General features: G+C 44.7%; 1 protein-coding gene across 1 annotated transcript in view; it reads left to right on the top strand.

The window, feature by feature from the left end:
* The window catches only part of LOC135388567 (aminopeptidase N-like), a 300,033-nt gene that overhangs the window by 226,303 nt on the left and 49,597 nt on the right, over positions 1 to 24,133 (top strand). Inside the window, exons 12-16 of the mRNA XM_064618186.1 lie at positions 4,490 to 4,641; positions 21,661 to 21,758; positions 21,808 to 21,997; positions 22,054 to 22,201; positions 23,222 to 23,304. Coding sequence (XP_064474256.1) covers positions 4,490 to 4,641; positions 21,661 to 21,758; positions 21,808 to 21,997; positions 22,054 to 22,201; positions 23,222 to 23,304 — 671 coding nt within the window. The remainder of the gene's footprint in view (positions 1 to 4,489; positions 4,642 to 21,660; positions 21,759 to 21,807; positions 21,998 to 22,053; positions 22,202 to 23,221; positions 23,305 to 24,133) is intronic.

The raw sequence follows: 24,133 nt of genomic DNA, 5'->3' as shown, positions 1-24,133 counted from the left end.
AATGGCTAATTTGATCAAGTTCGGCGCTTAATATCATTTGATATAACAGTGATATTAAAGGTGTCCTACGCTGATTATGTAATATGTATATGTGAAAGTAAGATCACGGGGTTTGAACCAGATACCTTGCTCCCCTGTTGCACCCTGAAAGGTCGCGTTTGAGAAAATCGCTTCCCAAACGGCACTCGAAATGGCCAAATGGCCAATTTCACCAACTTCGGGGCTTAATATCACTTGATATGACAATAATATTAAAGTTGTCCTAAGGTGATTTTGTAATATGTATATGTGAAAGTAAGATCACGGGGTTTGAACCCCGTATCTTGTTCCCCTGTTGCATCCTGAAAGGTCGCGTTTGACGAAATCACTTCCAAAACGGCACTCGAAATGGACAATTTTATCAAGTTTAATTATAAAAGCGATATAAAATACAAAACGGTATCATTTGTATGTTACTCACTCAACGCAAAGTTGTCTATTCTGTTGGAGATACGGAAAAAATGACCGTCCGCATTTCGAACTCCTTCAGACCGGCCGTACAGTCTCAGCACATGCGTATTACGATAATACTAGGACGCCTAGGAGGGGAACCCTGTCTGAGTCCCAACTTTGAAGGCCCTGGGTGCATCAGGATTAACACTCACACATCGTGCCGTGGTTGGTATGTGGCCTGGAGGATGTGCTGACTAAAAATAGGCGATGCCATTTCCAGAATTTGACTGTCATTGTCGAAAAATCGTAGTCTAAACATGGGCCCCGTGCAAAAATCGACGGAATCCCCATAGGCGCAATGCATTAAAATTCATTTAGCCAGGGTGCACTAGGTTTATATTCTGCTAGCGCATTTCACGTCTCCAGGGGTTCTTTGCATGATGTTCTTCTGTACTAGACGATGACATCTTAAACTTTTTATTCTGCTTAGCTGTTAATTGGCATAAACGCCGTCTCCCATTAAATTCACATCCTGTAAGGCCGCTTCCCGCATAGCGGCTGAGCATAATGGCAGAGCGCGCCGGGGGGAAGGGGGGGCGCGAATTTTGGGATTGGTCGTATCATAGTTTATGAGGTCATGCATATCGCATGAATGTAAAGAAAACCAAAAAACGCTAGCACCACAACGCGTTGTTTGTGAAAAGCCTTCGTCACGTAAAGTATTAAGAGTGACGACTTTAGCCTAATAGTGCGGCAATAAAAGCCTCGTCATCCTGGTCAACAACATTTCTAACATTATTTACGTTGTTTGGGGTTCGAACCTCGCCTGGCCAAGACCATGTATGCAGACGCCGAAAGTGTGTTTGTGTTTACGTCTTTTACGTAACACAGAAGGGAACATCGTCCGCCAGCATTTGTTACTTCCGTCGTTACTTACGCAGCCCTCACGTCCTTTATTAGCACCTATTTGCACAAATTACGCTGTAGTCTGTTGTACTAATCGTCCTTGTTATGTCTACCCAAAACATGGCAATAAAATACAGTAAATGCTGCTACTCATCGACATAAGCCCTCATGCACATGCATCATTCAGTCGAGGCGATGGGGCTCGTACTAAGCGCCACCATGCGTGTGCACTGCGCGTAACACGTCATTTCCGCTCTCCGAGCCGCGGACGGAAGTTCCATAGGGAAATCAGCGAGTGTTATGCTCGTGTCAGTATACAGGGTGTTTCACCTAAAGTGATAAAAATTTTTAACTGGCGACGTACTCGCCGGAGGATTGTCGAGCTTTCGGCATTTACGTTCTGGAAACTTTTGCCATCATTGAGGAAGGCTTTGGACAATTTTTAATTGCGGTAAATTTATTTTTTCAATTGAACTTTGAAAATTGCCAAGCGAACCTCACTTTTTTTTTTACAGAAATATGTCCGCAGACCCCGAAATATGTCCACTGATAACCGCAGACCCAACAAAAACTATGCACAGTATCGCAACAGAAATAGTCGAAAAAAAATACGCTTTAGCCCCGCCTGCTTGATTTTCGCAGAGAAGCGCGCGCGAAATCTGTGTCTAGACGAGAAGGTGTCCCCGCCTTCATTTGTCTTGGCTTCTTTGTGATAAGACGGTTGTTTTGTTTTCTTTGTAATAAGTCGGTTGTCAGCAGCATCAAGGTCAACACCGCGCAAAGAAAGATAAAACAAAAGGCGGGAACACTTCCTCCTCTCCCCGCAAATACCGTGCGCTTTTCTTTGCGACAATCAAGCAGGCGGGGCTAAAGCCGGATTTTTACTAATGCTTTAGACTATTTCTGTGGCGATACTGTGCATAGTTTCGGTTGGGTGTGTGGTTATCTGTGGAGGACTTCATATTTCTGTTAAAAAAAAGTGAGGTTCGCTTGGAATTTTCAAAGATCAATTGAAAAAAATACATTTTCCGCAATTAAAAATTGTCCAAAGCCTTCCTCAAAGGTGGCAAAAGTTTCCAGAAGGTAATTGCCGAAAATCCGACAATCCTCCGCCGAGTACGTAGCCAGTTCGAATTTTTTATGACCTTAGGTGAAACACCCTGTATAGTATGTCGTGATCCCAAACGACGCTCGCTATGCCATATGAACTTTGTAGCACCCTCCCCAGTGATAATTAAAACGTTAATGACTATCCACCGTATATGTGTTCAAATATTCGTGTTTTCCCCACAATGTTAGAATTTGGGGCTCATTGCCTCAGCGAGTAGTAAGTAATGAGGGCATTTCAACTTTTATTCATAGCCTAGAATCCCTTGGACATACTTAGTAAATCATGACCACTGCAAGAAACGTTTTGATGCCCATGTATGCACGTGTTGATGGTTCATTTATTCGAATGTTGATGTGTTACTCTCGACTTGTGTATTTCCTTCTGTATTACTAACCCCCTGTAACGGTTCCTTTGGGAATAACAGTATTGAAAATCAATAAATACATAACATATCACAGATTTAGCTATCCAAAACCGCGGTACGTGATATAACGAGACCATTAGTACGTGGAATAAAGAGAGACTGGAACGATCCGTTGCGACCGAAGTACAGTGGTTGTTGAGTGAAGTTAAAGCACAGTGAAGCAAACCGAAACTATGTGAAAGCTTTCTGTGCGACATATCCCGAAAAAGAAACGTCACCACCACACGCTTTCCTTTTTCTAAGAGCTACCTGTTTGCAACCGCACCGCAGTTTGCCCACTAACCATCTTGCCCAGGGAAATGAATGCTGCGAATGTGCGTGTGTGCCTGCCTTCTATACAAGGAATACACTGTTACACTGATACACTGTTCATAAATAAACCAGTTGAAGGGAGAACAGCTTATAAAGTCCGGACACAATGATGGGAGATCAGCAGACTACAGCGTCCGTGACGTCATTACCCGAACCTACCCACCGGTTAGGAGAGACCCGTCTGAGTAGCTCGTCCAGTTGACAAGAGTTACCTTTGGGCGCTAGGTTATGAAATCATCGAATAACTGGAGTAGAACGCACCCATCCTCTCTCAAATGACTCCAGTCTGTTCCTCAAAACACCCCACTCTGTCCCCCTGGAGTGGGTGTGAGGGGATATAGTGACGACATTTTTCAATCTACGTTATCGATAAAACGCCAACCGAAAGCTGATTGCAAAGCTTCCAGGCCGTCCAAGAACGACGCAGATGACCAAAAATAAAATCGCTTATTCCGCCACTCGATAAGTGGTTTTAACACAACGCTTTAACAAACAGGCTTTAACAAAATGAAAACAGCGGTATCGACTGGGACACTAGGAGGTGGGGGTGCTTCATGGTTTGAGGAACAGCCTGGTGTTAGTTGAGAAAGCGTGATACCGAGAGGGGGAGAGGGAAAATCGGCCACCAATTTCGCGCAACGCTCGAAAGTTGGCAATTTTCGAATATTTTTCTACTAAAGCACGGAAAAGCGCTGCGATTTCAATTCTAGCGGACGCGGCACCTCAGGGTTGAGGCCTACAACTTTGTAATTGCGTGGTCAAACTATTTCCACTCATTATAAAGATTGATTATGAAAGTTAATTATCGGCTGCACTAATTACTGGTACACCACAACCTTTGAGTAGGCCCCAATTGGGAATAGATATATTCAACGACTTTTCCGAAAGAAAGAGAGACCTCGAATTCGAGAAAATTCTGGTCAGTCTTACGTAACGCATCCTGTATATCTAGAGCAGGCTTCGGGCCTAAAAATATTTAAAAAAAACAAATAAAAATAAAGTAACAGCCCATCGCACTTCAAAGCGGATTTCACAGTTATTGCTCTTTGACTTCCTTCCAGAAAATTTAACACTATGGACGTTAGTAATACACAGATGACCTCTTTGGAGGAAAAATTCTCAGTACGCCACATAGTGGTACGCCTTGGCGCTCTGAGTTACGTGTGCACATCATTACCTAAAATGCGCCTGTGTCCTGTTCTTGCTCTCGTACTGTTGGGTTTCGTACTTTGGGAATAGCTCCCGTGGACATACTAGTTAACTTGTCAAAGTCAATTGCTTACTGACGTTTGGTATTTGAGCAGGCGAGCGTTGCTGCTGGTATGGGAGTAGATGTGAAGGCAGTTATGGACACATGGACGAAACAAGCTGGTTATCCCGTCGTCCAAGTTGAACGCAACTATAGGAACGGAACGGCTATGTTGACGCAGATGCACCACTCACATTACCCCGTCCAGTAAGTACAGCATTACTCAAAATGTATGTCAGAGCGTTCCATGTGACGCCACTCACTCAAAGGTCGCCTGCTTGCACACTGCTGATGAGGCCCCAAATAGCCGACACAACTGTTCAGTGCTGGTATGGCGACGTTTCAGCACTTACAAGCATATGCTAGAACAAGGTTTCCTTGGTATCGTTACGTGGGACACGAAATACTTCTAACGTGCAAGTGACAACACAAATCGCACCGAGAGATCACGCTGACATGTCGTCGCGACATTTCGCTAATATAGGGTAGGAGGCTCGATGTTCAAGACAGTTCAGGTTCGTAAGGAAAAAATATTTATTGCCTATGAACAAGAACATCAGAGTAGATATCCTCCTCAACGTGTCCCATACCATGGATAGTTGAAGACATCGAAAAAGGGTCTGCCGCAACTCGACGACACGCTTAAATGTACCCGAAGAACATCCAACATGCTCCACGCACCGGAAGTGTGACATGCCAGAGACTCCAGCCCATACTTCGTGGTACTACACCGCAGAAGCTGCGTCTTTTAAAAGCAAACACAGTGGCAGCTTCACGGCAGTACAGTGCCGGACAAAAGTAGTAAGTACTGACCACGCTTATCCGGAAACGCTACAAGGCTTCTGGACGCCATTAATTAGCAATTAGAGCTAATTGGGACCCCCCACATTAATCAGCATCATCCAATGAGTCATCACACAAATTGGGGAGCGTTTAACTAGTGTCCAGACCACCCTGTGCGTTTCCGGATAAACGTGGTCATAAAAAATAAAAAAATAGATAGTGGAGAGAAGGAGTTTAGTTGAAGATCAACGACGCCATCTTGAAGGAAGCGGCCCGGAAAGGCCGCTGACCATCGCCGGGCGACGGAGCACAGAGGCAGGTTGCAAAGCATCCCAGCTATGACCACAAGTTCCGGACATCCTGTGACGTCAGCTGTGACGTCATCATGGCATGTCTGGGCAAGATAGGACAGCTCTGGACATGCAAGGAGAAAAACACTCGTAATACAGAGGCTGGGAAAGCAAGAGTATGCAAACCATCAATAGCTAACAAGCAAAAACAATTAGTTACACAACAAATGAGCCCACCAGAACAGGAGCGCAGAACGATGCGACTGCTCCATCCGAGAGGCAGGCAGAGAACTGACTCGTAATGGTTTTTTTTCTCCTGTATAAAGCCCCGCAGCTGCATCCCTAGCGGTTACTTTTTCAACTAATCTCACAACAAAATTATTAAGAATCACGCCAGCGCTACTCCCGTTCCCAAAGCAGAAGATGATAGAAAATGCCGGGGATGCCCAGTCAACAGCAACCAGCACCCGACGTGCACGGGCACGAAAATCGCAAACAAAGCGGGAACAAAGTTGACGAAAGCATTAGTTACACAACAAATCACCTCACCACAGCAGGAGCGCAGACCGATGCGACTGCTCTCCGTGACAACCAGCCAGAAACTGAGCGAGCGCGGGGAGTGCACGTCTGCTTTCCGCGACAGCCGGAGAGAAACTGACTGGGGCGCCGCTCCGCGGCCGCTACGCATACGCGCTCCTAGCGCCCTCTGGGGCGACTACCTCTGGCCATTCTCTGACCCTGCTGGCCATTCTCATTGGTCGTGAGGCTAAGAGAGAAGAGCATTCCTGCGCTCCCTGCTGGCCGTTCTCATTGGTCGTGACGTCATCCTATTGTCTCAGGGCTACCCTGTTTTTTTTTTTCCACTAATGCTCCTTTGGTCAATCTACAATGAAGCCACAGTATGACGTCATCATGCAGCTGCGTGGCTCAAGGACGCGTACGCTCTAGACAGGGGACATATTATTTATTGAATCACTATCCCAAGATTATTTTCTTTATTCTATAACAACTGAATAGGAAACTATTGCGGAAGAGCACCATGCATGAAAGCTGATCGTAGGAATTCCAAAGTCTTACTAAATGAGACTTGCAGAAGAACAAAATATCCTAACACGTAACTCCATCAACGGCAAATAAGAGGACTAGGTACTCAACAAATCAACACAGAGTACGGGTAAACAGGAGCGCAGAACTCAGGGCAGCACTATCGTCAAGACAACAATGTTCCTTGTCAAAAGAGAAAAATTACAAAATGTCAACACAGGAAAGCATGCATATCGGGGCATGTCAGGACACGTCAGCACAAATTCGCACGACTGCTGGGCAACAGAGGAAAACGAACACTTGAACAGAGTGAAAAGACACTCACCATCATTTTTCCCGTTCACAGCATTCCCTCATTGTAAATCCGCTCGTCACAAAATCCACCTGCATTGTCGAACACCATTCACCAGTGACGAACCACACATCCGCACCCCATCAGAGGCAGACAGAACCCCACCTAAGCTACGCTCTTCCACTGACGGCCAACGCCAGGAGCAGAATTTGCGTATCGAGACCCATCAGTGTCCAAGAGAGAAGTGAATCCTTGCGCCCCCTGCAGGCCGTTCTCATTGGTTGTGACGTCATCCTATTGTCTCAGGGCTACACAGTTTTTTTCCACTAATGCTCCTCTAGACAAGGTCAACCTGAAACAATAGTCTCTCGGTATGCGGTCATCATGCAGGTGCGTGGCTCAAGGACGCGTACGCTCTAGACAGGGCACCTGTTATTTATTGAATCACTATCCCTAGATTATTTCCTTTATTCTACTATAATGATTGCGTAGGGAACTATACCAGAAAAACACCATAGACCAAGAGGAGATTGTAGCATTTCATTCCCAAAGTCTTACTGTACAGGAAAAAAAAATGGTTCAGCAAGACATCAAGTCACACACCTGTCCCCCTCGCGGTTACTCTCTGAACTAAATGAATCGCAAAATTATTAAGAATAGCTCTACTCCCATTCAAGGCAGCACTATCGTCAAGAATATGCCTTGTACAAAAAGAAAAAAACTACATGCAGAAGGAAAGCATGTCAGAACAAGCCCAGGCATGTCAGCACATGTTTGTGAGACAAGGGGGGAAAAAACGAAAAGAAACAAAGAAGGAAACCAGTATCAAACTATTTCTAAGCACACGCACTCTTATTCAAAAACAGTGCTCATCATAAATCTGCCCAGGACAATACACACTATTTTTCTATTGCCACACTTTTTTCCAGTAACGGTCAATGCATTGCTACAGACTGCGTGACGTCATCACATCCTGTCTGAAGAAGAAGACACCGGCAAAGACTCCTATTATTTATTGAATCGCAAGATTATTTCCTTTGTCCTACTCTTGATGACATTGATTCTCTCATTAAAATTCAACAAGAAAGCACCCCGCATATTGACGATTTTCACCCCAAAGGCTCATCATGGTCATTAGAATTACAGTAAACTGCCACTGCTCTTTTAAAATAATAAGTGAGGCCAGTCAACATCACCTCCAGGCTTATGTAATACATGACCCTTTCTATGCTCATACATTCGTTGTCTGAGGCTACACCTGCGAGTTAAAAAGGCGCGAAAGCCGGGGGCAAAGTTCCATTCGCGCATTGCGAGCAAAAAGGCGCGAAAGCACAAGACAGAACGCCTTTACGGGAACACGATGGCATTCCTATACTATATTAATGATTATTGCATTGCAGTTTAGAAAAACTACAACTAAACTATAATTTTAGGAGCCCATTAAAATTCTACTTTCTATGGAAACTATAATTGCCCTATTACTTGGATCGCTATTAATGAAGCGCTCCAATTTTTTCTCTTCCCATTTCAGCCTTGTCATGCAGGGAAGCAGACTCATATCCAAAATAATTAATTTACACTGAGGGTGCCATGCTTCAGGAATTCCTATCCTGCGCTCAGATGCAAGCATTTCTTCACGGATACCTTTAACAGCTGACTTCCTCAACATATCGAACACCCAACAAAATCAAACAAACAATCAGAGAAACCCTCTTCTCAGCTGTACCATGCGACTGTCTTCTTCGTAAAATCGGTGATCTGAGGAAGAGAGCAGCGAAAAATTGCGTGCACTTGTGCTTGACTTAAAAAACCTGAAGCATATGCCAATAAACCAAGAAAAAGACACTCATGTCTGGTATCTGATAGTGCCACATACACAGACGCATTGCCCTTGCGTAAAGAAAGCACAGGACAGGGATACACAAATATCCTTAGGTGAGCAGGGAAAAGGCTTAAGACCTCAGGTCACCACACATCGCCACGCGGCTAGCACAACATGACACCAACAACATACTAGCAGCGGGAAGAACTGCAACACTGCTAAACAAGTCCAGACATACCACGATGACGTCACAAATCAGGAAAAAAAGCACACGCATGCACGCACAGAGGACAACGCATTAAACACACGGAGCGCTCAGGAGTAATCGTAGCGTTACCGCACATCGCTACGAAGCTCAACGTCTAACACAAGACGGCAGCAACAAGATATTAGCGAAGGGTAAAAATTGCAACACTACTGAACAAGTCTAGACATGCGACATCGAATGCGAAAACACTGGTGATCGGGGAAAAGGCCTAAGCCTGCGGCGGATCATCATAGAGCATACACAACTTCATTTTTCTATTTTGCGTAAACTAAACGCGGTCTGCTTGGAAAACGACGTACAAATTTTCTTAGGGAGCAGAGAAATATATAAATTTGTACTCCGTGCTCAGATACCAGCATTTCTGCTCAAAAACCTGCAAAATTAAGCTCTGCTTACTTCGTCAAGATATCGAACACCCAACAAAATCAAACAAACAACCCCACTTCCACTGGTAGAACACTATTCAGCTTTTACGCAGGAGGCTTTCTTCTACATAAAAAGTAGAGAAAATAAGAAAAGAGCAGCGAAATATTACACGCACTTTTGCTCGCATAGCTATAAGAGAAAAAAATAAATAAAAGAACGATGCACACGCTAATAAACTGTGACAAAGACACCCTTTTCTGCTATCAGATAATTATTGCATAATGCTAAATACTCATTTGCATGGGCCCTGCGTGAAGAAAGCACAGGACAGGGATACACAATCTATCTTAAGCGAGCGCTGAAAGTCACTTCTACTCGAACAGCTTAATACCATAAAGTCTGAATTTTTGCAAAGAAAATAAAGCCTGAACAGCGCTACGAAGGTGACAGACACATACTAACAAACAAACAAACACTTCTTCGAGTCTGTATTATCTTTTAAAAAATAACGAAAGCACACATAAAAAAAATCAAATCGGCTAGGTAGCCTACCAGACGTTGCGCCTTAAAGTTGGCTGCACGCAATGCGCGGAAGCATGTTGTGAAGCCAACTTGCGGTTTTGCTGGATGCACATGAAGTCCGATTCCAATTGGAAATCGCGCTAAGGACGTGCCAAACGTGGAATTTTCGCAAGATTAATCCCAATACCTGGAATTCTGTTCATTTTAGCGGGAATGCTGGCGCTTGTGCTCCATTATTCGAAATTTTCGAATATTCGAATTTCTCGATTATCAAATTTTCGAATATGAATAGGGTTTGAATATCAACAATATTCGAACAATATTCGAAATTTCGAATATTCGCACAGCTCTAGTGAATACTGACGCTCAACGATATATAACAAAAAACAAACAAATTCCATTCTCATGAACTCTCCTCTGCAGAGCGGCTTTCTCCTGCTCTACCTGGATGCTGACTTTTTCCCCCCTCACCTACATTCTGAGTAAAAGCAGTGACAGAAGAAAAGAACCGCAAAAAATTACACGCATTTGTGTCACAGGACAGGGATACACAAATTTTCTTAAGTGAGCAGGGAAAAGGCTTAAGTCGTACCGCTCAGGAATAATCGGAGAATCACCGCTTATCGCTACGCGGCTAGCGCTTGAACAGCGCTACGAACGTGACAGATACATACTAACAAACAAACAAACATACAAACAAACAAACACTTCTATTCATTTCTATTGATAAAGGCGTAAACCACACTACAAGAACAAAGCACGCTGCTTCAGGAAAGCGTATCAAATGCATCGCAACAGGACCGGCTGCCCAAAACGAAGACTTCACCAGGTTCGCGAGGTAATTCCATTAAAAACGCTCTCGGTCTATCCTACAGATAGCAATGCAAGCGCTCTTACCCTTATTTTTTAAGCCACTATTCCACGCAATAGTACATAAATGTATCACTCGTGTCACATGAAAAGGCACACACAAAGAACTTACTTGTCAAGTGGGATCCCTGGTTCAGGAAAGCGCGCGCGCCCGCGCGCACACATACACAGACACACACTCACATTTTCACACTCACAAACACAAAGTCTATTCTCACAACCACATAAATCCATATTATTCCTCAGTTCAATAATTATCCTACCATCGTCAAAAGATGGCTCACTCTTGTATGCGATCGCAAAGCGATAGGTCCTCGTTCCGGATGTAATAGGATATCGCCACTCGGCCGACGCGAACCAAAAAAGAAAGAAAGGAATGCGCGTTCGCTATACCTCCACAAAGAAAACGGTGCCGTGCTTCTACGCAGCGCTCATCATACAGGAGTGAATTGTCTTCTTCGTTTTCCTTTTATTTTCTTGCACCCATATATTTTGCAAGAATACTATAGAGCAGAACGGACAAATGTGAACATCATTCGCTACACACTGTAGCTCTCATCATTTTTAAACCAAACCACTTAACATGTGTTCATAGGTCTTCACTAAATAGGTGAGCCGATAATGACTCAAAATGAAATGAAATCAAAAAAATAATCATTCCAGCATCGCTGGCTGCAAGCTTGGGTACCCTGCTTGGGTCTGCTGGCGCTGGAATAAAAGATTTATCGCGAGGGTACTACAATGGTGAGCTCTGCTGCTGTTTAAGTGATAAAACAGTGCGCCTGCTCGGGGAAAGGGATCGCGCGCGTCCAAACCGCGAGGCCCGCGTTGCGCTCGCACGGGGAATCGCGCGCGTCGCGTCCCGAGAACGGGTCCGCGCGCGGCTCGCGTGGCTCACCAGCAGAGCTCACCATTGTAGTACCCTCGCGATAAATCTTTTATTCCAGCGCCAGCAGACCCAAGCAGGGTACCCAAGCTTGCAGCCAGCGATGCTGGAATGATTATTTTATTTGATTTCATTTCATTTTGAGTCATTATCGGCTCACCTATTTAGTGAAGACCTATGAACACATGTTAAGTGGTTTGGTTTAAAAATGATGAGAGCTACAGTGTGTAGCGAATGATGTTCACATTTGTCCGTTCTGCTCTATAGTATTCTTGCAAAATATATGGGTGCAAGAAAATAAAAGGAAAACGAAGAAGACAATTCACTCCTGTATGATGAGCGCTGCGTAGAAGCACGGCACCGTTTTCTTTGTGGAGGTATAGCGAACGCGCATTCCTTTCTTTCTTTTTTGGTTCGCGTCGGCCGAGTGGCGATATCCTATTACATCCGGAACGAGGACCTATCGCTTTGCGATCGCATACAAGGGTGAGCCATCTTTTGACGATGGTAGGATAATTATTGAACTGAGGAATAATATGGACTTATGTGGTTGTGAGAATAGACTGTGTTTGTGAGTGTGAAAATGTGAGTGTGTGTCTGTGTATGTGTGCGCGCGGGCGCGCGCGCTTTCCTGAACCAGGGATCCCACTTGACAAGTAAGTTCTTTGTATGTGCCTTTTCATGTGACACGAGTGATACATTTATGTACTATTGCGTGGAATAGTGGCTTAAAAAATAAGGGTAAGAGCGCTTGCATTGCTATCTGTAGGATAGACCGAGAGCGTTTTTAATGGAATTACCTCGCGAACCTGGTGAAGTCTTCGTTTTGGGCAGGCTATTTTATGAGAGCCGGTCCTGTTGCGATGCATTTGATACGCTTTCCTGAAGCAGCGTGCTTTGTTCTTGTAGTGTGGTTTACGCCTTTATCAATAGAAATGAATAGAAGTGTTTGTTTGTTTGTATGTTTGTTTGTTTGTTAGTATGTATCGGTCACGTTCGTAGCGCTGTTCAAGCGCTAGCCGCGTAGCGATAAGCGGTGATTCTCCGATTATTCCTGAGCGGTACGACTTAAGCCTTTTCCCTGCTCACTTAAGAAAATTTGTGTATCCCTGTCCTGTGACACAAATGCGTGTAATTTTTTGCGGTTCTTTTCTTCTGTCACTGCTTTTACTCAGAATGTAGGTGAGGGGGGGAAAAAGTCAGCATCCAGGTAGAGCAGGAGAAAGCCGCTCTGCAGAGGAGAGTTCATGAGAATGGAATTTGTTTGTTTTTTGTTATATATCGTTGAGTGTCAGTATTCACTAGAGCTGTGCGAATATTCGAAATTTCGAATATTGTTCGAATATTGTTGATATTCAAACCCTATTCATATTCGAAAATTTGATAATCGAGAAATTCGAATATTCGAAAATTTCGAATAATGGAGCACAAGCGCCAGCATTCCCGCTAAAATGAACAGAATTCCAGGTATTGGGATTAATCTTGCGAAAATTCCACGTTTGGCACGTCCTTAGCGCGATTTCCAATTGGAATCGGACTTCATGTGCATCCAGCAAAACCGCAAGTTGGCTTCACAACATGCTTCCGCGCATTGCGTGCAGCCAACTTTAAGGCGCAACGTCTGGTAGGCTACCTAGCCGATTTGATTTTTTTTATGTGTGCTTTCGTTATTTTTTAAAAGATAATACAGACTCGAAGAAGTGTTTGTTTGTTTGTTAGTATGTGTCTGTCACCTTCGTAGCGCTGTTCAGGCTTTATTTTCTTTGCAAAAATTCAGACTTTATGGTATTAAGCTGTTCGAGTAGAAGTGACTTTCTGCGCTCGCTTAAGATAGATTGTGTATCCCTGTCCTGTGCTTTCTTCACGCAGGGCCCATGCAAATGAGTATTTAGCATTATGCAATAATTATCTGATAGCAGAAAAGGGTGTCTTTGTCACAGTTTATTAGCGTGTGCGTCGTTCTTTTATTTATTTATTTCTCTTATAGCTATGCGAGCAAAAGTGCGTGTAATATTTCGCTGCTCTTTTCTTATTTTCTCTACTTTTTATGTAGAAGAAAGCCTCCTGCGTAAAAGCTGAATAGTGTTCTACCAGTGGAAGTGGGGTTGTTTGTTTGATTTTGTTGGGTGTTCGATATCTTGACGAAGTAAGCAGAGCTTAATTTTGCAGGTTTTTGAGCAGAAATGCTGGTATCTGAGCACGGAGTACAAATTTATATATTTCTCTGCTCCCTAAGAAAATTTGTACGTCGTTTTCCAAGCAGACCGCGTTTAGTTTACGCAAAATAGCAAAATGAAGTTGTGTATGCTCTATGATGATCCACCGCAGGCTTAGGCCTTTTCCCCGATCACCAGTGTTTTCGCATTCGATGTCGCATGTCTAGACTTGTTCAGTAGTGTTGCAATTTTTACCCTTCGCTAATATCTTGTTGCTGCCGTCTTGTGTTAGACGTTGAGCTTCGTAGCGATGTGCGGTAACGCTACGATTACTCCTGAGCGCTCCGTGTGTTTAATGCGTTGTCCTCTGTGCGTGCATGCGTGTGCTTTTTTTCCTGATTTGTGACGTCATCGTGGTATGTCTGGACTTGTTTAGCAGTGTTGCAGTTCTTCCCGCTGCTAGTATGTTGTTGGTGTCATGTTGTGCTAGCCGCGTGGCGATGTGTGGTGACCTGAGGTCTTAAGCCTTTTCCCTGCTCACCTAAGGATATTTGTGTATCCCTGTCCTGTGCTTTCTTTACGCAAGGGCAATGCGTCCGTATATGTGGCACTATCAGATACCAGACATAAGTGTTTTTTCTTGGTTTATTGGCATATCCTTCAGGTTTTTTAAGTCAAGCACAAGTGCGCGCAATTTTTCGCTGCTCTCTTCCTCAGATCACCGATTTTACGAAGAAGACAGTCGCATGGTACAGCTGAGAAGAGGGTTTCTCTGATTGTTTATTTGATTTTGTTGGGTGTTCGATATGTTGAGGAAGTCAGCTGTTAAAGGTATCCGTGAAGAAATGCTTGCATCTGAGCGCAGGATAGGAATTCCTGAAGCATGGCACCCTCAGTGTAAATTAATTATTTTGGATATGAGTCTGCTTCCCTGCATGACAAGGCTGAAATGGGAAGAGAGAAAAAATTGGAGCGCTTCATTAATAGCGATCCAAGTAATAGGGCAATTATAGTTTCCATAGAAAGTAGAATTTTAATGGGCTCCTAAAATTATAGTTTAGTTGTAGTTTTTCTAAACTGCAATGCAATAATCATTAATATAGTATAGGAATGCCATCGTGTTCCCGTAAAGGCGTTCTGTCTTGTGCTTTCGCGCCTTTTTGCTCGCAATGCGCGAATGGAACTTTGCCCCCGGCTTTCGCGCCTTTTTAACTCGCAGGTGTAGCCTCAGACAACGAATGTATGAGCATAGAAAGGGTCATGTATTACATAAGCCTGGAGGTGACGTTGACTGGTCTCACTTATTATTTTAAAAGAGCAGTGGCAGTTTACTGTAATTCTAATGACCATGATGAGCCTTTGGGGTGAAAATCGTCAATATGCGGGGTGCTTTCTTGTTGAATTTTAATGAGAGAATCAATGTCATCAAGAGTAGGACAAAGGAAATAATCTTGCGATTCAATAAATAATAGGAGTCTTTGCCGGTGTCTTCTTCTTCAGACAGGACGTGATGACGTCACGCAGTCTGTAGCAATGCATTGACCGTTACTGGAAAAAAGTGTGGCAATAGAAAAATAGTGTGTATTGTCCTGGGCAGATTTATGATGAGCACTGTTTTTGAATAAGAGGAGTGCGTGTGCTTAGAAATAGTTTGATACTGGTTTCCTTCTTTGTTTCTTTTCGCTTTTTCCCCCCTTGTCTCACAAACATGTGCTGACATGCCTGGGCTTGTTCTGACATGCTTTCCTTCGGCATGTAGTTTTTTTCTTTTTGTACAAGGCATATTCTTGACGATAGTGCTGCCTTGAATGGGAGTAGAGCTATTCTTAATAATTTTGCGATTCATTTAGTTCAGAGAGTAACCGCGAGGGGGACAGGTGTGTGACTTTATGTCTTGCTGAACCATTTTTTTTTTCCTGTACAGTAAGACTTTGGGAATGAAATGCTACAATGTCCTCTTGGTCTATGGTGTTTTTCTGCAATAGTTCCCTACGCAATCATTATAGTAGAATAAAGGAAATAATCTAGGGATAGTGATTCAATAAATAACAGGTGCCCTGTCTAGAGCGTACGCGTCCTTGAGCCACGCACCTGCATGATGACCGCATACCGAGAGACTATTGTTTCAGGTTGACCTTGTCTAGAGGAGCATTAGTGGAAAAAAACTGTGTAGCCCTGAGACAATAGGATGACGTCACGACCAATGAGAACGGCCTGCAGGGGGCGCAAGGATTCACTTCTCTCTTGGACACTGACGGGTCTCGATACGCAAATTCTGCTCCTGGTGTTGGCCGTCAGTGGAAGAGCGTAGCTTAGGTGGGGTTCTGTCTGCCTCTGATGGGGTGCGGATGTGTGGTTCGTCACTGGTGAATGGTGTTCGACAATGCAGATGGATTTTGTGACGAGCGGATTTACAATGAGGGAATGCTGTGAACGGGAAAAATGATGGTGAGTGTCTTTTCACTCTGTTCAAGTGTTCGTTTTCCTCTGTTGCCCAGCAGTTGTGCGAATTTGTGCTGACGTGTCCTGACATGCCCCGATATGCATGCTTTCCTGTGTTGACGTTTTGTAATTTTTCTCTTTTGACAAGGAACATTGTTGTCTTGACGATAGTGCTGCCCTGAGTTCTGCGCTCCTGTTTACCCGTACTCTGTGTTGATTTGTTGAGTACCTAGTCCTCTTATTTGCCGTTGATGGAGTTACGTGTTAGGATATTTTGTTCTTCTGCAAGTCTCATTTAGTAAGACTTTGGAATTCCTACGATCAGCTTTCATGCATGGTGCTCTTCCGCAATAGTTTCCTATTCAGTTGTTATAGAATAAAGGAAATAATCTTGGGATAGTGATTCAATAAATAATATGTCCCCTGTCTTGAGCGTACGCGTCCTTGAGCCACGCAGCTGCATGATGACGTCATACTGTGGCTTCATTGTAGATTGACCAAAGGAGCATTAGTGGAAAAAAAAACAGGGTAGCCCTGAGACAATAGGATGACGTCACGACCAATGAGAACGGCCAGCAGGGAGCGCAGGAATGCTCTTCTCTCTTAGCCTCACGACCAATGAGAATGGCCAGCAGGGTCAGAGAATGGCCAGAGGTAGTCGCCCCAGAGGGCGCTAGGAGCGCGTATGCGTAGCGGCCGCGGAGCGGCGCCCCAGTCAGTTTCTCTCCGGCTGTCGCGGAAAGCAGACGTGCACTCCCCGCGCTCGCTCAGTTTCTGGCTGGTTGTCACGGAGAGCAGTCGCATCGGTCTGCGCTCCTGCTGTGGTGAGGTGATTTGTTGTGTAACTAATGCTTTCGTCAACTTTGTTCCCGCTTTGTTTGCGATTTTCGTGCCCGTGCACGTCGGGTGCTGGTTGCTGTTGACTGGGCATCCCCGGCATTTTCTATCATCTTCTGCCTTGGGAACGGGAGTAGCGCTGGCGTGATTCTTAATAATTTTGTTGTGAGATTAGTTGAGAAAGTAACCGCTAGGGATGCAGCTGCGGGGCTTTATACAGGAGAAAAAAACCATTACGAGTCAGTTCTCTGCCTGCCTCTCGGATGGAGCAGTCGCATCGTTCTGCGCTCCTGTTCTGGTGGGCTCATTTGTTGTGTAACTAATTGTTTTTTCTTGTTAGCTATTGATGGTTTGCATACTCTTGCTTTCCCAGCCTCTCTATTACGAGTGTTTTTCTCCTTGCATGTCCAGAGCTGTCCTATCTTGCCCAGACATGCCATGATGACGTCACAGCTGACGTCACAGGATGTCCGGAACTTGTGGTCATAGCTGGGATGCTTTGCAACCTGCCTCTGTGCTCCGTCGCCCGGCGATGGTCAGCGGCCTTTCCGGGCCGCTTCCTTCAAGATGGCGTCGTTGATCTTCAACTAAACTCCTTCTCTCCACTATCTATTTTTTTATTTTTTATGACCACGTTTATCCGGAAACGCACAGGGTGGTCTGGACACTAGTTAGACGCTCCCCAATTAGTGTGATGACTCATTGGATGATGCTGATTAATGTGGGAGGTCCCAATTAGCTCTAATTGCTAATTAATGGCGTCCAGAAGCCTTGTAGCGTTTCCGGATAAGCGTGGTCAGTACTTACTACTGACAAAAGTTTACGGAACGCGCGAGCGGCGTATTTTCTCTGCGGAGAGACACCCCAGCGACGAGCGGAAGCGGACGAGTTCACGCGTTCTGAGGGATGGAGGAGCGCGCTTGTGACGGCCCACCGTGGTAGTGGTGGTAATTTTGCTTTTGAAATGGTTTAGTTCTCGCTCTACAGCACTGAGCGCTAAGTGCTATCGTGGAAAGGAAGTCTCTCCGCAATCGTAGAGATAACGGGGCGCTAAGATAAATTGAGACGACAACGGGCTGCAGTGGCCTAGCTTTTTTTTCATCTTTTTTATTTGACAAAAGCAGAAGAAAACAGCATGTATCCTTGAGCACAAACAAAAAGAGGAAGCGGGACACGATACACTTTTAGTACTTTCTCGCCCCCCCCCCTTTTAGCAGCAATAACGGAGGCCACTCGCACAGGCAGGGATGCGTATAGCCGACAGACAAGGTCCACGTCTTCCCGTAGTACGGACCACTCTGCTTCTATAAATTCCAAGAGTACATATTTGCTTTTTGTAGGCGTCCATCTCTTGCTCATCCTGATCTTCAGGATTCCTCAGACGTCTTCGGTAATGTTTAAGTCCGGGCTCTGCGCAGGCCATGTCAGTTGCATTACGCCGAGGTCGTCGTGAAGGTGTTGGGCAGTTTTGCTTCGATGGACGGATCTGCCTTCGTGCTGGAAATGGTAGCACCCATCCAGAGCATTGGGGAGCAGAACCCTCTTGATGACCTCTGCGTAATGCAGCTGACGAGGCCTGAGCAGAGGCCGGACTTAAACATTATGGAAAACGTCTGGGGAATCCTGAAAAATAGAATAAGCAAGAGACGGACGCCTACAAGAAGCAAAGATGCACTTCGGGAATTTATAGAAGCAGAGTGGTCCTTACTACGTGAAGACGTGGACCTTGTCCGTCGGCTATACGCATCCCTGCCTGTGCGCATGACCTCCGTTATTGCTGCGAAAGGAGCGCCGACAAAGTTACTAAAAGAGTATGGTATCCTCCTTTCTGTTTTTGTTTGTGTTGGAGTATACACGCTCTTTTCTTGTGTTTTTGTCTAATAAAAAATAGATTAAAAAAGCTGGGTCACTGCAGCCCGTTATCGCCTCAATTTATCTTAGCGCACCGTTATCTCTACGATAACGGAGACACTAACTTCCCGCCATAGCAACCCGCGCTTGATGCAGTAGGGCACAAAAAAAAAATAGAAAAACACATTTCAAAAGCAAAGTTACCAATACTACCAGGGTGGGTCGCCACAAGCGAACTCTTCCGTCCCTCTGAACGTGTGAACTTGCCCGCTTCCGCTCGCCGCTAGGGTGTCTCTGCCCAGAGAAAATACGCCGCTCGCGCGTTCCGTAAAGTTCTGTCCAGCACTGTACATACTGTACGGGCCGCATTCTTGTGCCAAGGCCCGGGCCGAGCGCGGCCTTCGTTTAATTTATCCTCCCGGGGCCCGACCCGACGACTCCATACCTGGCACGTGCGGGGCATAATTGTTACTCTTTCCCCCTCGTGTGGCGTGTCAGTGTAACCTCCTTTTTTCGCAGCTTTGGCTCAAACTACGAGCCGTCAAAAAAGAGGCGGAGACAAGGGCTCATTTCCACGGATTTTCCGCGAATTTATTACGGCAAGTGCAATTGCATTACGAGCGGGATTATGTGCTATACTGAGTAAAATGACCACGGGGAACCCATTTCCGCAAAGAAAACGTTAGATTGCCTCGGGAAATTTCGGAGTTCAATTCAAGAAAGTAACTTTCCGTAAATTGAAACGAAATAAAAATGTTGCCAATATGTGGCAAAAGTTATTGGCAGAAAAAAATCCCTTGACCGCATGTCTCTCCGGGGCCTAGGTTTTTTACTATGAATTTCTATCATGGTTGGTGGACCACCCTGTATAGCGCAAGCATGGTGTGAATGTTCCCATATGTTTTATTCTTTTTAATGAAACCCCAATGATATCTACGGTGAAAAGAATCGTATTGTGTGTGGAATCACAGCCAAAAAACGGTTTTGCTGTGTCTGTTCCTGCATTATTTAAATGCACCGACATTTTTGTGCAACTTGTATCTGAAGAAACAACGTGCTGATAGGTGAAGGGCTCAACAAAGGCCAACAAAAGTTGCGCTTATGAGCGGTAAATTTTTATACGGTTGACACACACACTGTACCGTATAAGTTATAAAAGAACTATGTACCTTACAAAGTTCCTTGTACCTCATATATACGAGGCGTGTACAGCTTGATATAAGGTACGTTACAAGGTACAGACTTTAGAGTGTGCCGAAATCGTCGAAGGGAAATGAAGGCGAAGAACGACTGTCAGATGAAAGCTAAACTGTCGAAAATAACTGTCGTTTTGGAGAGTGGCCAATCGATTCTGGCGCAGCTATAGTCACATGACAGGGTGCAAGAACATGATCAGGAATTTCAATGAAGATTGCGACAGAAAGGCTACTGTAGCTGATGGCAAATCTGTTGATGCCAAGGAATGAAGTTATTTTCCGCGTCCAGGACGACAACATCGGAGAAATATGTTCTTTACGCACCCAAAGAGTGTAAACATTTATCTTTCCTGGTTTCTCATGAAACTGTTGACAGTACGTGTCGCTTTCCTCCATCGTCCGTGTCTTTACTGCTTGTTTTTATTGTATTTATCACTACGTACCAATAGGCCCAGCTCCATACCAGTCTGAGCTATGTACCAGGTACGTCGAATAACCCAACCCCTATGTCCAAGTTAACAGACAGCGATATGGATATGACCTTCAGAGGGGGAGACTGTGCTGTCTATAAAGCAGGGGATTTCGTCCTTTCTGATATAAAGGTAGATGGTATTTATAAGATGAAGGTGGAAGTCGTTCCAGCATACGGACGAGCTGTACACGTCGGATTAGACGAAACAATACTGTGGCATCTACACCACTTAAAGCAAAGCCTCTTTCGTGCCTTGAGACATTTGTTATGTTTCCGACATCGCTGTGATCCTGTTACGTACAAAACAACACGCTCTTTGCCTACTGCAAGGAATAAAATCGAAATGAAGAAATATTTAAGATATTACAGTACTTGAAGATGGTGACATATCCTCAGTAACAATTTGAAAAATGTTTTGGCGCACAACGACCTTTTTGTCCGTGCGCCATTAAAACTCAAATAATGATCATCACCTTGAGTGCGAGGAAAGATGAACGAGGAGACATGTGGGTGAGAGTGTGGAGACATTTTCGGGACATTGTGCACAGGATGCACTTCGATCCGCAAGAGACTACTGCTCCCAGTGAAACAGTGTACCCGACTCAACAAATGTTCTCAATACGTGCAAGCTGACCGACATAAAACTTGAATAATGTAAGCTGAAAGTGTCACGTGAATACGATACCGTCTAACCTCTACGATGAGATATAGTGGTACTTTAGCTATTCTATCGAACTACAAGGTAAATGCGCACCTGCCGCCGGCACTCGGAAAAAGAAACGGTCTATTGTGCGTACTCATAACCACTTTTGAAACTGTAATACCCTCGCTAACGTATGTAAGTACCTATCAAAATTCTTTATAATGTGTTCCAGGACCAATGAAACAGGTACCAATTAAACATGTTCGCTATTCTATACCCGCGACATTATTGAACATTCAGTACTACGCTTTGCGGCACCATATTCGCTACTTCATTTAACAACGCGTAGCTTATAGCGCTACCAAATAAAATAGCGAATATGGGTATGGCAGCAGCACTACGTACAACATAATCGCCGCTACAGCAGCCCTTAATTCACAATGGCCTTAACTAGCTTCAACTTCTAACACATATGACAAATCGCAGGGACCGACTGTGGCACATTCCTATAACGTACACCGATTCCCAGAGACTAAGCTTCGACAACACTCGCCCGCAGATATGGATGGCACACCAAAGAGAAGGTACCATAAGGGAATTTTAAGAGCACGCATTGAGTCTTCATGCATGCAGTTCACCTGAATGGACTTCCGATTGGGGAAGAGGACTGGGTCATACTCAACCTCCAATCAGCTGGATACTACAAGATTAACTACGACGTTCTCAACTGGGAGCTGCTAAGGCGACAGCTACACAATAAGCCTGAAGTGATTCCTGTTCTGAATCGCGCTCAGCTCCTTCAGGACGTGTCGGACCTTGCTCAGTTCGTTGTTCCACGGCGAATATAATTATTCTAGTACATAACTCTCTTACTTGCAGGACTGGCAGTTTAGGATATGATGTCGCCTTGGGTATTCTAGATTATGTTCATCAGGAACAAAGCTATGCCCCTCTGAAGACAGTACTGAACAGCGTGGAGGAAATCGACGGCAAGATGCGTGCCACTCAGTTCTACAGAAAGTGGCAGGTACGCGAAGAGCCTACTCATACGGTCTCAAACGCGCAATCAGGGGACGTTTGTCGTGGCTCAAACCCCCGCTTCATTCGTCCGTCGGGAGTCACCCATGCAAAATATTTTCGCTGTGCGGTGTATTGTTACTGCGAAATCAAATTTACACAAACGGTAGGGAAAAGCGGGCGGCCGACACGATCCTTACGTGACGTCGACAAGTCACTATTCCTTTCTTCTTTGTTTATTTCTTCTCAGCTCACGTGATGCACCGGTGTACATCATGGATCGCATGCCAGGGAAATACGCTATATCGCGACTTCTCTCATTATCCGGTACGTTCTTTCCAAGCGTGGAGGATTTGTCGAAGGTGTGCAAAACAGAGACCTCGTGCGGCTCTGCAGGTCACCTGTGCCCGTAGTTCTTTCGCTGGTGCTCATTTTATTCGATGCAGAACACGCCGAAGCAAAAAAATAAATAAATAAATAAATAAAAGGGGGTGACGTCAGTGCTTGTTTAAGGGAGTCCGGAAGTACTCAAAATGAAATTGTCACGAGGAGCAGTATTACAACTTGTGGGACACACATTCGCCAAAAAGCACGGGTGTAGCGCGTCAGAAAAGCGCCTTTCATTGGCTGCGAATCTGCGAGGTCATCTCCGTCCGATAGTAAGACACTCGCCCCCTTTTTTCGTTATTTCTTTTTACGGTTGCATTCGGTGCCGAGAGTCCCAGTCTCACACGGAGCAGCCGACCTTGCTCCAATTTACGACCTTGCAATTATCGGCAGCCAATGGGAGGGCTCGGATGAGCTGTCGTCACAACATGCCCGAAGAACCGAGAACAGTCGGCCGCCACTGCGCACTTTGTTGTCAACTAATTATCTCTAGGAAATGCGCGCTTCCCAAAAGAAATATTTTCCGTGACAGTTCTCAGAGGTTGCATGTTCCCGACATGCGGTAAAAAGATATGTTTGAGGTGTTCCATATGCCCATGCTCCATCCGTTGGATAGAGTGGGTTCATTTTTCTTGTTTTGCAGCTGTACATGGCGAACCAGCTGAAAGGACATTATGACAAACTTTCACGACTTACAACAGAAATCCGACAGCCACCATCAAACGAGTAAGCTGCTGTGCTTCATGTTTTATTTTTGTCTGTGGGAGGGGAGGGGCCATTTGATACGCAGTGCATTTGTTTTTATCCGATAGGCCGTTTACACAAAAAGTCTATGAACGCGGTGGAAAGTAACTGTTCTGAAGCTGGAACACACAAACAGATTACTACTATATTTCTACTGTAAAAATATATGAGAGCGGCGCAGACAGATGCCGCTTTTTGCGGCTATAGGTTAGACGTTGTTGCGGACATTCTGTGCCGGAGAGTGTGCACCTACGAGGTGACTAATTACCTAAAAGTAACTTTGTTCTCTTTGGTAAGAGGTTTTGGGAAACATACGCTATAAATTGAAGAATTAGAGCGCTAGATTTATGATTCAGCATCTTCGCCAATTCAGTTTGTGTTTAGGTTGTATTAGTTATTTCTCAGTTTCCATATCTCGTGTTGGTTACGTAAAAAGTGTGGTATCGAAAATAGTACGTACTCTCCACATTCCTTTTCATGGCATAAACGTGGTCTGATTTCGTTGCACTTAATATTCTTGAGAAAAATAAATGGAAACACAGAACATAAATACCGTTCCCATAAAGGGACATCTTCCGCAGTATATAGTCTTCATATATTGCATTGTTTTGGAATTTCGCGGAAACAGTGTAATATTTTATCTTTCAGTACGTGGATATGCTGAAAATAAGACTGTTGATTTGTAAAGCTATTTCAAGAAGTCAAAGAACTGACTAAGCAAATAGTCTGCGCAGCGCAGGCGCTGTCTTTCCCGTGAAACAGCCTCAAGATGGCGCTCCTTTCGCTTTCCGGCATTCACTTCGGGTTTCCT

Source organism: Ornithodoros turicata, chromosome 3, assembly GCF_037126465.1.
Source record: "Ornithodoros turicata isolate Travis chromosome 3, ASM3712646v1, whole genome shotgun sequence".
Taxonomy (NCBI): Eukaryota; Metazoa; Arthropoda; class Arachnida; order Ixodida; family Argasidae; genus Ornithodoros; species Ornithodoros turicata.
Note: the sequence above shows the minus strand (reverse complement) of the source record. Positions and strands in the feature narration are given on the sequence as shown.